Source organism: Marmota monax, unplaced genomic scaffold (genome assembly GCF_021218885.2).
Source record: "Marmota monax isolate L192 unplaced genomic scaffold, Marmota_monax_Labrador192_F-V1.1 WCK01_AAM20220418_F8-fsc00061, whole genome shotgun sequence".
Lineage (NCBI taxonomy): Eukaryota > Metazoa > Chordata > Mammalia > Rodentia > Sciuridae > Marmota > Marmota monax.
In genome coordinates, this window is record NW_026695230.1 from 11,193,613 (window position 1) to 11,207,052 (window position 13,440).

At 41.2% G+C, this 13,440-nt stretch overlaps 1 protein-coding gene across 2 annotated transcripts; it reads left to right on the plus strand.

Annotated features, from left to right (window-relative positions):
- Window positions 1-645: 645 nt before the first annotated feature.
- Window positions 646-5,685, plus strand: Calca (calcitonin related polypeptide alpha). Of its 2 annotated transcripts, XM_046438346.2 has the most exons (5): window positions 646-727; window positions 1,842-1,936; window positions 2,500-2,637; window positions 4,658-4,844; window positions 5,398-5,685. In XM_046438346.2, exons 2-4 carry the CDS (start codon window positions 1,851-1,853, stop codon window positions 4,815-4,817), a joined length of 384 nt encoding a protein of 127 aa, XP_046294302.1. In that variant the 5' UTR covers window positions 646-727; window positions 1,842-1,850; the 3' UTR covers window positions 4,818-4,844; window positions 5,398-5,685. The 2 variants fall into 2 exon arrangements, with proteins under 2 accessions (XP_046294302.1, XP_046294301.1); XM_046438345.2 differs by lacking the exons at window positions 4,658-4,844; window positions 5,398-5,685 and adding an exon at window positions 3,524-4,196.
- The last annotated feature ends 7,755 nt before the right edge of the window (window positions 5,686-13,440 follow it).

Consider the following 13,440-nt stretch of genomic DNA (forward strand, 5'->3'; position numbering starts at 1 on the left):
AGACTATGGTTCCCATTTCAAAGATGAGTACATTGAGACTCTGAAAAGTTACTTGCCCATGATCAGAGTCTGGAATGGTGCATCTGGAATTGAGCTCAGATCCCAAAAAGTTCATTTTCCCAGCTATCTCTGCTTCCCATGAGTTTTCTCCCTCTGTGGGTGATACCACCTGCAGAGTTGGGTTCTTCTTGGGCAGAGAATCCATCCTGACGCCCGTTAATCCTCCAGGCTCTGCTTGGGCAGGGGTCTAGGATCAGAATTATGTAAGCCAGGAGTCCCTGCAGTCCTGCACTCTTCCTTCTAAAATCTCACAACTGGGGTTGGAGTGGGCGGAAGTTCAAAGCCAGGAGGAAATTAAGAAGTGAAATCTATCATGACGTCAAACTGCCCTCAAATTCCCGCTCACTTTAAGGACGTTTCTCGTTCATTTCCACCATCCCCCTACTTCTATCAGTGACCTCAATGCAAATAAAAGTAGGACCGTCATACTGGATGCTCCAGGTTGGAAGCATGGGGGTGACGCAATTGGCTGGGGCACTGGACCCCTCCGCCCATTGGCTGCCTGGCCCTCAGGGACCCCTCCCGACCCACCGCGGCGGGAATAAGAGCAGCCGCTGGCGCTGGGAGCTACTGGAGCCACTGCCCAGCCCAAGTGTGGCTGCAACTTCCGCGGGGCGCTAGCTGGACGACACCGCAGCCCTCTCTGCTCCAAGTCACTGCCTTCCAGGTGAGCCGCGAGATTCCTGCTCAGGTGGTTATTGTATCTCTCCCTCCCCTCTCTTCTTCCTCCCCTCTGTCGGCATTAGTCTGTCTAGTTTATCTCCCTGCCAATCTCGGATCTCCGTCCACTTCTGTCTGGGTCTCTTGGTTAAACAGTCTGTTAGTCCGCGATTTATTCCAGGTTCTGGCCCAGTAGGACTGGACAGTGTCAGACCGGGAGCTCTTTGTTCCTCTCTCCCTGCGTGATTGCCGGCTCCGGTTTCACATTGTCCCACTGCACGTATGATATGCTAAATCTTGGGACACTTGGGCTCACCAGGCACCGCGCAAGCAGCAGGATGCAGCAGTAGCTTTCGGTAGATGGTGCGTTCGGTGATCACTTCTAATGCGTAGCGTTCTTGGGAAATTGGTTCAGAGCCTGGGCCAGAGCGAATCCGAATCCGGGGCAAATGGGCTCAACTACGGAATGGAATGGCAGCAGCCCTAAACTGCAAGCCCCAGTGGCAGGTTCTGGGAGTGCCAAGAGATGTCTTGGGTCCCAACTTTAAGACTCTGTTAAGCTTGGTTCTTGCAGGCAACAGAGTTGCCAGAGGGAGGAGCAGCTGAGCACTAGAAATGGTTCAATGTCTCAGATTGCAACTGCAGAGATATTACCTCTCTACTTATTCTCTCCCTCCCTATCTCCGGGTATGTACAAAAGCCCTATACCCCAAGACAGTTCTGGGTCTTGTTATGGGAACAGCTGTGTGGCAGAGCCCCTCCTAGAGTACACGCCAGACTTAGCCAACAGGTGTATGTGCCTGTGAGCAGCATTTGGGAAAGGTGGATAGGTCTGAGGCCTCCCCACCCATATGTCCTGCAGCTAAAATTCCTTCTCCAGCTTGCCAAACCCTGCCACATGCCCACTAGACCTCTCAGCAGTTGACTTGATTGATGAGTAAACAAAGATGAAGTGAAATATAGTGACCAGCCTGAAGCAATGCAACCAAGGAGTTGAGAAGAAGACAGGAACCAGGTCTTCTGCTTAGAAGAAGACAGGAACCAGGTCTGTGGGCTCACAGAACTTTGAATTGGTGGAACTTTGAATTGGTGGAACTGATGACCTCATTCTTTCCTTGCAGGGAGTCGTCATGGGCTTCCAGAAGTTCTTCCCGATCCTGGCTCTCAGCATTTTGGTCCTGTACCAGGCAGGCAGCCTCCATGCAGTGCCATTCAGGTAAGACAGCCTGAGGACACAGCTCTACTCCCCTCCTACTTCTCCTGGAATCAAACAAATCCTTGTTTTTTTTATTGTGGTATACTAAATGTTCCTCTCTGGGGAAAATATATATAAAAATATGTTCTCATATGTATGTATAAAGTATTATACATCTTATTACTATTTAAAAATTATATGGTACACATTTTTATACCAGAAAAAGTATACATACATAAATACATACATAAATTTCCTCCAGAAAGCTGGTTTTAAGTTATTCGGTCATTATTAAATGATCATTATTAACTAGCTGCATTAACACTTAGTGCACAAAATTCCTGAAAATTTAACCATCACCTGTCTTAAACTTTTATGAACTGGCTCCAGTACACCACTGGGAGGAGGCCACACCACTGCCTGACTCCTGATGAAGACAGTGGCTTCAACCCCTGTTCATTTGGGAGTTGGAGCAGCTGCATTCTTAGGGGGAAGAATCAGAGAACCGGAAGCCTGGCTGCTTATTCCCGGGAGGAGGCAGGCAAGGGTTCAGAACCTGCACTAGGTTTGCTTCCCCTCTGCAGTTCCACCTTGGAGAGCAGCCCAGACCTGACCACACTCAGTGAAGAGGAAGCACGCCTCCTGCTGGCTGCACTGGTGCAGGACTATTTGCAGATGAAGGCCAGTGAGCTGCAGCGAGAGCAGGAGACAGAGGACTCCAGGTAAGCCTCCCCACCTGGCAAGCACAGGGCCTCTCCACCACCCCAGACATATCCAGAAAGGTGAATCCCAAGAGGTAGGAGAGAACATAATGGTCTAAATCCAGAAGTCTGTGTTCAGCAGGACCTGGGACTGTTCTCAGGCTCAGCTAAAGATAGTGGTCAGCTGGAGAGACTGTGGTTATGTCATATTTAAAAGATCCATTTCTGAAAGTAGACAAGGTATGGAATCGCTTAACTATATGAATTTATCTTGTGATCCTAGGAAGACCTTTCAGCATAGGATGAGTTAAGACTGGTAAGGATAAAGCCTGGAGCCAAGGATGGACCTGGTATATTTCAGGAGATTTTAGAAATTCAATTTGGCCTAGTTAATCTGCATATGATGTTCTTTCACACCCACCAGGAGCCTTCATTTTATATTTGCCAGGGGAAGGCAAAGCATTTGCAGGGGGTGGGGACAGATAGAGCAGTGTCTGAGGTAGGCCTAAGGCATCTGTGGAGATATGCATGTTGTCACAGGGCCAGTAAGAGCACCCTTTCCCAGCCCCAACTCCCTGTGCACCCTAAGCCTAGAAAAGAAATCGGCCCTTGCCTAGCCCCTTGCACTGACTGAGCAGAGGAATGTGTTAACCTGCATCCACCCTGATAATCCCCCTGTCAAGCATGAAGATCTGCACAGCATGTGGAATGCCAGAAAAAGTCACCCTTCCTTACCACTGCCCTGGCCCACTGCACCTCTGAGCCCTCCTAATAGAGGAATGAGCTACCTTCCTGCCTGCATCTCCTTCCCACCTCATGGTTCCCCTGTCTGGTCTAGCCTTCTGTTGACTGCCCACGGGGGCTGCCCCTGGTGCATGGTACTGTCTGGCATGTCTTTTCCCTGCAGCCTGGACAGCCCCAGATCTAAGCGGTGTGGTAATCTGAGTACCTGCATGCTGGGCACGTACACGCAGGACCTCAACAAGTTTCACACATTCCCCCAAACTGCAATTGGGGTTGGAGCACCTGGCAAGAAAAGGGATATGACCAGCGACTTGGAGACAGAGCACCGCCCTCATGTTGGCATGCCCCAGGATGCCATCTGAACTCCCCTTCTCCTTTATAACTTTCTTTCTTGCTTTATTCCTATAACTTGATGCATGTGGTTCTTCTCTGCTTGCTCTTCAGGCTGTTAATGGTAGCTTTTCTATGGCAGAGGATGTCTGGAACCTCGGGTGGGCAGAGAGAAGGGAGAACTCACAATCTGGAAAAGAATCAACCAAGAAGATATCAGAGCAGGGGCAGTTCTCTGAGGGCCCTGGTGATTTCATAGCAAAACTTTTCAGTCCTGCTTCTGAATGTGCGGATCATTTGGGAAATAAAAATATTTTTCTAAAAAGACTTGAGCTGTGGTGGTCATTGCTCTAGCCTGCATCTCAGGTGCCATGGTGTTTAGGACCTGTGCTTAGAAGTAGTCTTAGCCCTGGGGTAACTGGACACAGGGTGTGGTGATTGGTTACTGTAACTCATCTCAAGCAGCAAGAACAAGGGCACTAAGGAGCAGGTAAGCACCTGTAGGACTGGATGCCACAACCTCTTCTCTTCTTCCAGGTAAGACCAGAGTATTTTCATTTTCCTAAGAAGGGATATTTTGTGCTGGTAACTGTGAAATGAATTCTACAGTCCTAGTGAATAGCCTTGGATATGACACTATAATTCACTCTAGTCTCATAAACCTTTGCTGATTTTTAGTCTATTTGTACAGGAAAGATTGCCTGTTACAGCCCTGTGCTCCATGACCAGTCACCCTTAGTCACCTTCGGGTTTTCTGACACTCCTGGGAACGTCTAAGGGGAGTGATCATGGCATTTTCCCTAATGGCCTTGTGATTTTCTGCTCTGATAATTATGTTTAGGAGAAACACTTTAGGTTAATTGATGCATCTCAGAGCAGCAACTTTACTATGATGGTCCCATGGGGTGGGTTCCTCCCCCAGCCCTCACTCACAGGCCTTCTTTCCTTTCTCCATTCTGCAAACCAGTGTCACTGCCCAGAAGAGAGCCTGCAACACTGCCACCTGTGTGAGCCAGCGGCTGGCAGGATTGCTGAGCAGATCAGGGGGTGTGGTAAAGGACAACTTTGTGCCCACTGATGTGGGTTCCAAAGCCTTTGGCCGGCGCCGCAGAGAACTTCGGGATTGAGCAGTTTTGAATGGACCCAGGAAGAAGGTGACTACCTCATACTGTCAGGTGGGAGGATGGATAACCATGTATTTCAAGGATGTATTCCATACTGCTAGGCTCCTTGGGCCCATATCACTGAAAAAAATCCACAAGGGAAGTTGCCCACATCAGTGTCTGGAGAAAGAACACCAAGACCCAATAGCTGAAACACTACTGAGTCCATCTTCTGCTTTTCTATTCTTTCTTTGTGACACTGAGATCATTATGCCAGGAATACACATCCTGCTTATATGCCGTTAAAATTGTGCTTACTCTAGCCTTTGAGTTTGAAAGGTAAAGACATTATCCTTTTGGAGCTTATACTAAAATGCCTTGTACTTCTGAATTAAGAGCTGAGTCTTGAGTTCAAAAACTGTTGCCCTCTATTAGCTATAGGATCATGAGCCAGTCACTGACTCTCTCTGAGCCTCAGAAAGAGTAAATTGAGGGTTTAATAGAACCTACCTGTTAATATTAATATAAAGAGCAGATGAAATAATAAATGTCAAGAGCCTGACAATTAATAACTAAACTCTAGGTATTTTTTTATTTCTTGTAGGTCACAATGAAGCTAAACTCCACTTCTTTTAATGTGTAATGAAAGCAATGTATAAAAAAGTTGCCATGGAAGATATACATATTTGCATCCTTCTTGATATGGAAAACTACCTTCTTCATTTGAAAGAAACTAAAGCTGAGTGCAGAATAAGCTCATTGCAATTATCTATTGTACATCATTTTTATATTTGATTCTGTATCTAATAAACATGACAGTATGTCTCATTGGCTTATCTGATAGCAAATCTGGTCCTCATCAGACATTCTGTTGATGTGGAAGCTCTGTTAAACCTCGGGGGACATAAAATCACTGCCTCTTGGGCATTTGGGGACACCTGGTAATGTTATGCCTTGATGGAACTATTTGTTTAAAGAAATGTCAGTGTTGTCGTGAACTTCATCAAAATTTAAAAAAATGTATTTTCGATACCCTTAAATGAAATTTCTGCTGCTTTTTATGCTATTGTTCCCAGGAAAGCTTCAGGGGCCTGTGAATACATTGTTGACCAGGCTGACTTCCCTGAAGCAAAGGCAACATGCTTGGGTTGGCTTCTCAGTCATGTACCCTCAGTTTTGAGTGAAACATCCATTATTCAAATTATAACCCTGTGCATATCAAAGAGAACAGCCTCAGAGGTTATCCATGTACTTTCTCTTATCTCAAGGTTTCCCTGGACCCATCTTTGTCTTTCATGCTCAGAAGAGCCCCTTCATGCACCACTTAGCCTGCAAAGCACTTTAGAAAGGATAGCTCCAAGTTCAAAATGGGGATCACAATGGCCCACCTAGAAAGATCACCAATGCCATTCAGTCCAGTTTTTTATTCTGTGAGGTACAGAAGAGTATCTTGCTTAAGGTCCTGTAATAAGTTTAACAGATACTTATTGTGCACCTGCCATATGCTAGCATTATTCTAGGCACTGGGAACTGAGCAATGAACAGATGAGACCAAACTCCTTGCTCTCATAGAGCTTACATTCTAGTCGGGGTAGATTGAGAGGATACATGCTGCAGAATCCTGGTCTCTCCATATGAGGAGGACTCTGGAATGTAATGGAGTCTCATGCCTTATTCAATGAAGTAAGTTCCCACTGTCAATATCCCTGGCATCTGGTATAATTCTAAGGTGACATGGTGGTTTCACTGGTAGACAGTCAGTTAATAGGGTTAGTTAGTTAGTCAGCCTTTTATACCACTGACTCTAATTATTTTCTCAGTATCACAGAGAATTATGTTCCTTGCGTGACCCCCTCCAGTCTGTATTCAACACGGTAGCCCACATGTCTCTGTAAAAAACCCGTCTCTCATGGGTTCAAAACACTTCAGTAACTCCCCATATCACTGAATAAACTCTTGAGGCATTGTATTGCCTCAAGAGAAAGCTGACTTGATCTCTCCCCACTCACAATCCATGTTTGGCCTCATCTCCTATTTTCTCACGCACTGGCTTTCTTACTTTTCTTCAGCCTCAACCATGGCAAGTCTTTGCACTTCCAAGCATCGCTGTGTGGAACACTCTCACCTGATGGTCCCCATCTGCACCTGACCTTTACTCATATGTCACCTACCCTGGCCATCCTTTCTGAATGTACTACACCCATACAAGTACAACCTAACCCTCTTCTTTATTTTATTCTTTTTACCATTTATTACCTTCTCCATACTGTACATTTTCCCTATTTATTTTGTTAATTGTTTGTATCCTTTATCATAAATGTAAGTTTCACAATGGGCAGGGATATGGCCATTTCATTAATTGCTATACACAGAACAGTTTGCCTGGCACAAGTTAGCACTTGGTAAGTATTTATTGAATGAATGAGTGAGTGAATGAATGAAATTAAATCTTCCCTTTTATGTTTGCAGTCAACTCTCAGGTTCTCTCTGGGCCTGATTTTCTTCAGTCTGAATTGCCCAATACCCTAAATCCCCAGTAGTCACTTGGATAGTGAATCCCTCAACTCTCTGAAGGCTTCAATGGTTGCCACTTTGGCAATAATTCTGTTTCCTGCCACAAGGCCTTCACACAGACTATTTCTTTATTTAGACATGTCTCTGACCCAACTCTTCCTTCTCTTGATTAATTATGACGAGGTTTTCTTTTTCTTCCCATGCAGCAAACATAAAGACAGGCAGAGAGATCTCTAGGTTTGATACCTACCCAAAATTCACATGAGCAAGAAAAATAAATATTTGTAAATATAATTAAGCCATTGACATTGAGATTGCTTTGGTGTAGTGTTGCCATGGCAATTGTTAAATAATTTATAAGATTTGGGGCAATTCTACACCAAATTCTCTGTCTCTCAGGTTCATACATTGAAGGCCTAACACCCAATGTGACTGTATTTAGAGACAGAGCCTTTGAGGAGGTAATTAGGGTTAAATGAGGTAATAAAGGTAGGACCCTAACCTGACAGGAATGGTGTCCTCATAAGAAGAGAAAGCTCTCTGTCACTGTCCATGCATACAAAGAGAAGAGGCCAGGTGAGGACACAGTGAGAAGGCTGAAACTGCAAGCCAAGACACCAATTCAAATAGCACCTTGATTTTGGACTTCAGCCTCCAGAACTGTGAGAATATACATTTCTGTTCTAAGCTGGCTAGTCTGTGGTATTCTGTTATGGCATCCTGAGCAGATTGATAGAGGGGGCATTACAGAATGGAATTATTTTTGCTACCATAGCTTGTTTTTCATCTTATTAAGATTTTGTCTCTAGATTAATTTGCTGAATGGCTAACTTGGCAAAATTTACTTGGTTCCTTTTACTAATTCATCTTAGTAACCATTTTCGTTAGGTCTTCTTAAATCATCCCAAAGGATATTCATTTTATCTCTATTCCAGCCTCCTGCTACTGATACTGAAAAATATACACTTTAGACAAATTCATTATGGTTTACTCATATAATGCACATATATAATACACTATACTGCATTAACATAAATATGTATATCAATTTGTAGAAACCATACAACACTGAGTACAAAATAAAGTTAGTTGCAAAGGACACATACCAGGTTATACCATTTGTTTTGAGCTTGAAATACGCATAACAGCACTTTACATAATGTATGGATAAATATACATGTGGTAAAAATAATCATGTCATGTATAGGGGTGATACACATCACATTTAAAAGAGGGATTACCTTTGAGGGGATGGAAAGGAAATATCATGAAAAGAGATATACAGGTTGAGTTCTACCAAGGTTTTGTTTCCAAAAGTTTTAATTTCTAAGCTGTGTAGTGTGTATATGGATATTCATTATATTTGTGACTAATGGGAATAAATAAACATAGGGATGGGGCTTGTTAAAATTAAGGCAATCACCACAAAAAATAAACAATAACAAATAACTTTTAAACTAGCCATATAATCTGTTCTCTTTAATGCAACAGAGGAACTAAAGAAATAAAAAATGTATAATAAATGGACCATGAGAAATATAATGGCAGTAATATATTTCTATATAGCTTTAAAATAACTAAATTAAAGTCATCAATTAAAAATCAAGATTATTGATTTTCAAAAGGATCCAGCAATGTTTCTTTTAGTTTTTGTTTTTTTATAACTTTATTTTATTGATTAATATTTTTATGTGGTGCTGAGGATCAAATCCAGTGCCTCACACATGCTAGGCAACCACTGAGCTACAACCCCAGCCCCATGTTTTTTTTAAAAGAAACTTTTAGAACAAAAGGATTCAGAATTGATTGATATAAAAGGATAGTAAAGGATATATGAAACAAATACAAACAAGAATAATTTGAGACAACTTCTTAGTAGGTAAAAAAAAAAATTCAAGGCAAAATGCCCTATGGAAAAAGGATGGGTATCACATGTCAGAAAAAAGAATAGAAATAAAGGTATATTTATCATGAACACATACACAGCAACAATATGACCTCAAATTATGCAAAAAAGCAACTGAAGAATTGTTCTTAGAGAATGAATGTGCCCTTCTCAAAAAGCCATATACTTCTAGAATAATCATGCCAGTGCTCTAATTCAGCTGTTTGGGATCCTTCCACAAATCCAATCCCCTATCAAAATGTCATGGTAAGAAGAAATTCCAATTCTAGGCTATTTGTGCTGGATGGAATTGTTTTATGAGAGTTTAGTTTAAAACTCCAACTTATAGTTTCCACTTATTTCTTTTGTATCTTAATACCTATTTTCCTTTTTTATGACATTAGAGAAAGATCAAAATCTTTGATTTTAAGAATTAGTGCAATAAAATCTTCATTCATATTATTTTTTTCTAGTCTATAACAATAAAGGAATTAAATTTGCTAGAATAAAAAAAGGACTGGGGATGTGGCTCAGTGTGTTAAGCACCTCTGGATCCCCAGTACCAAAAAAAAAAAAGAAAGAGGGAAAGAAAGGAAGAAAGAAAGAAAAGAAAAGAAAAGAAAGAAAGAAAGGGAACATTTTATTCTCTTTTATGTACTAAGAGTTTTTAAAGATAAATAGATATTAAATTTCTCAAAATACCTTTCAATATCTAATAAGATGATCTTCTGGCTTTTCTCCTTTGACTTATTAGTACAAGTAATACATTCCTAAATGTAGAAACCAGTAATAACAGCTAAGATTTTTGAGTTCTTACTACATGTAAGGAGCTATTCATAAATGTTTTAAGATATTAACTCATAATCTTTTTTTTAACTTTTATGTATTTATTTTAATTGGTTGTTCAAATATTACAAAGCTCATGACATATCATCTTTCATACATTTGATTCAAGTGGGTTTTGAACTCCCATTTTTACCCCAAATACAAATTACAGAATCGCATCAGCTACACATTCACATTTTTACATAAAGCCATGTTAGTGACTGTTGTATTCTGCTACCTTTCCTATCCCCTACTATCCCCCCTCCCCTCCCCTCCCATCTTCCCTCTCTACCTCATCTGCTGTTGTTCAATTCTCTCCCTTGTTTCTCCCCCCCTTTCCCCTTACAACCTCTTATATGTAATTTTGTGTAACATTGAGGGTCTCCTTCCATTTCCATACATTTTCCCTTCTCTCTCCCTTACCTTCAACTTTTTTTTTTTAATTTTTTATTGTTGGTTATTCAAAACATTACATAGTTCTTGATATATCATATTTCACACTTTGATTCAAGTGGGTTATGAGCTCCCATTTTTACCCCATATACAGATTGCAGAATCACATCAGTTACACATCCATTGATTTACATATTGCCATACTAGTGTCTGTTGTGTTCTGCTGCCTTTCCTATCCTCTACTATCCCCCCTCACCTCCCCTCCCCTCCCCTCTTCTCTCTCTGCCCCCTCTACTGTCATTCATTTCTCCCCCTTGTATTATTTTTCCCTTTCCCCTCACTTCCTCTTGTATGTACTTTTGTATAACCCTGAGGGTCTCCTTCCATTTCCATGCAATTTCCCTTCTCTCTCCCTTTCCCTCCCATCTCTCATCCCTGTTTAATGTTAATCTTCTTCTCATGCTCTTCGTCCCTACTCTGTTCTTAGTTACTCTCCTTATATCAAAGAAGACATTTGGCATTTGTTTTTTAGGGATTGGCTAGCTTCACTTAGCATAATCTGCTCTAATGCCATCCATTTCCCTGCAAATTCTATGATTTTGTCATTTTTTAATGCAGAGTAATACTCCATTGTGTATAAATGCCACATTTTTTTAATCCATTCGTCTATTGAAGGGCATCTAGGTTGGTTCCACAGTCTTGCTATTGTGAATTGTGCTGCTATGAACATCGATGTAGCAGTGTCCCTGTAGCATGCTCTTTTTAGGTCTTTAGGGAATACACCGAGAAGGGGAATAGCTGGGTCAAATGGTGGCTCCATTCCCAGCTTTCCAAGAAATCTCCATACTGCTTTCCAAATTGGCCGCACCAATTTGCAGTCCCACCAGCAATGTACAAGTGTACCCTTTTCCCCACATCCTCGCCAGCACTTGTTGTTGTTTGACTTCATAATGGCTGCCAATCTTACTGGAGTGAGATGGTATCTTAGGGTGGTTTTGATTTGCATTTCTCTGACAGCTAGAGATGGTGAGCATTTTTTCATGTACTTGTTGATTGATTGTATGTCCTCCTCTAAGAAGTGTCTGTTCAGGTCCTTGGCCCATTTGTTGATTGGGTTGTTTGTTATTTTATTGTCTAATTTTTTGTGTTCTTTGTATACTCTGGATATTAGGGCTCTATCTGAAGTGTGAGGAGTAAAGATTTGTTCCCAGGATGTAGGCTCCCTATTTACCTCTCTTATTGTTTCTTTTGCTGAGAAAAAACTTTTTAGTTTGAGTAAGTCCCATTTGTTGATTCTAGTTATTAACACTTGTGCTATGGGTGTCCTATTGAGGAATTTGGAGCCCGACCTCACCGTATGTAGATCGTAGCCAAATTTTTCTTCTATCAGATGGCGTGTCTCTGATTTGATATCAAGCTCCTTGATCCATTTTGAATTCACTTTTGTGCATGGTGAGAGAAAGGGATTCAGTTTCATTTTGTTGCATATGGATTTCCAGTTTTCCCAGCACCATTTGTTGAAGATGCTATCCTTCCTCCATTGCATGCTTTTAGCCCCTTTATCAAATATAAGATAGTTGTAGTTTTGTGGATTGGTTTCTGTGTCCTCTATTCTGTACCATTGGTCCACCCACCTGTTTTGGTACCAGTACCATGCTGTTTTTGTTACTATTGCTCTGTAGTATAGTTTGAAGTCTGGTATCGTTATACCGCCTGATTCACACTTCCTGCTTAGCATTGTTTTTGCTATTCTGGGTCTTTTATTTTTCCATATGAATTTCATGATTGCTTTATCTATTTCTACAAGAAATGCCGTTGGGATTTTGATTGGCATTGCATTAAACCTATAGAGAACTTTTGGTAATATCGCCATTTTGATGATGTTATTTCTGCCTATCCATGAACAGGGTATATTTTTCCATCTTCTAAGATCTTCTTCTATTTCTCTCTTTAGGGTTCTGTAGTTTTCATTGTATAAGTCTTTCACCTCTTTTGTTAGGTTGATTCCCAAGTATTTTATTTTTTTTGAAGATATTGTGAATGAGTGGTTGTCCTCATTTCCATTTCAGAGGATTTGTCGCTGATATACAGGAATGCCTTTGATTTATGCGTGTTGATTTTATATCCTGCCACTTTGCTGAATTCATTTATTAGCTCTAATAGTTTCTTTGTAGACCCTTTTGGGTCTGCTAGGTATAGAATCATGTCACCTGCAAATAGTGATAATTTAAGTTCTTCTTTTCCTATTTTGATGCCTTTAATTTCTTTCGTCTGTCTAATTGCTCTGGCCAGTGTTTAGAGAACTATGTTGAACAGAAGTGGTGAGAGAGGGCATCCCTGTCTTGTTCCAGATTTTAGAGGGAATGCCTTCAGTTTTTCTCCATTCAGAATGATGCTAGCCTGAGGCTTAGCATAGATTGCTTTTACAATATTGGGGTATGTTCCTGTTATCCCTAGTTTTTCTAGAGTTTTGAACATAAAGGGATGCTGTACTTTGTCCAATGCTTTTTCCGCATCTATCGAGATGATCATATGGTTCTTATTTTTAAGTCTATTGATGTGGTGAATAACATTTATTGATTTCCATATATTGAACCAGCCTTGCATCCCAGGGATGAATCCTACTTGATCATGGTGCACAATTTTTTTGATATGTTTTTGTATCCGATTCGCCAGAATTTTATTGAGGATTTTTGCATCTAGGTTCATTAGAGATATTGGTCTGTAGTTTTCTTTCTTTGAAGTGTCTTTGTCTGGTTTAGGTATCAGGGTGATGTTGGCCTCGTAAAATGAATTTGGAAGTTCTCCCTCTTTTTCTATTTCCTGAAGTAGCTTGAAAAGTATTGGTATTAGTTCCTCTTTAAAGGTTTTGTAAAACTCTCCTGTATACCCATCCGGTCCTGGGCTTTTCTTAGTTGGTATTCTTTTGATGGTTTCTTCTATTTCCTCAATTGATATTGGTCTGTTTAGGTTGTCTATATCTTCCTGACTCAATCTGGGCAGATCATATGACTTAAGAAATTTATCTGT

What these genes read in the sequence shown, in the direction of transcription:
- Calca (XM_046438345.2), top strand. Translation starts at nt 1,851, where the DNA reads ATGGGCTTCCAGAAGTTCTTCCCGATCCTGGCTCTCAGCATTTTGGTC. An exon ending in CTCCATGCAGTGCCATTCAG is followed by an intron (nt 1,937 to 2,499) that starts GTAAGACAGCCT and finishes TCCCCTCTGCAG; the next exon opens with TTCCACCTTGGAGAGCAGCC. An exon ending in CAGGAGACAGAGGACTCCAG is followed by an intron (nt 2,638 to 3,523) that starts GTAAGCCTCCCC and finishes TTTTCCCTGCAG; the next exon opens with CCTGGACAGCCCCAGATCTA.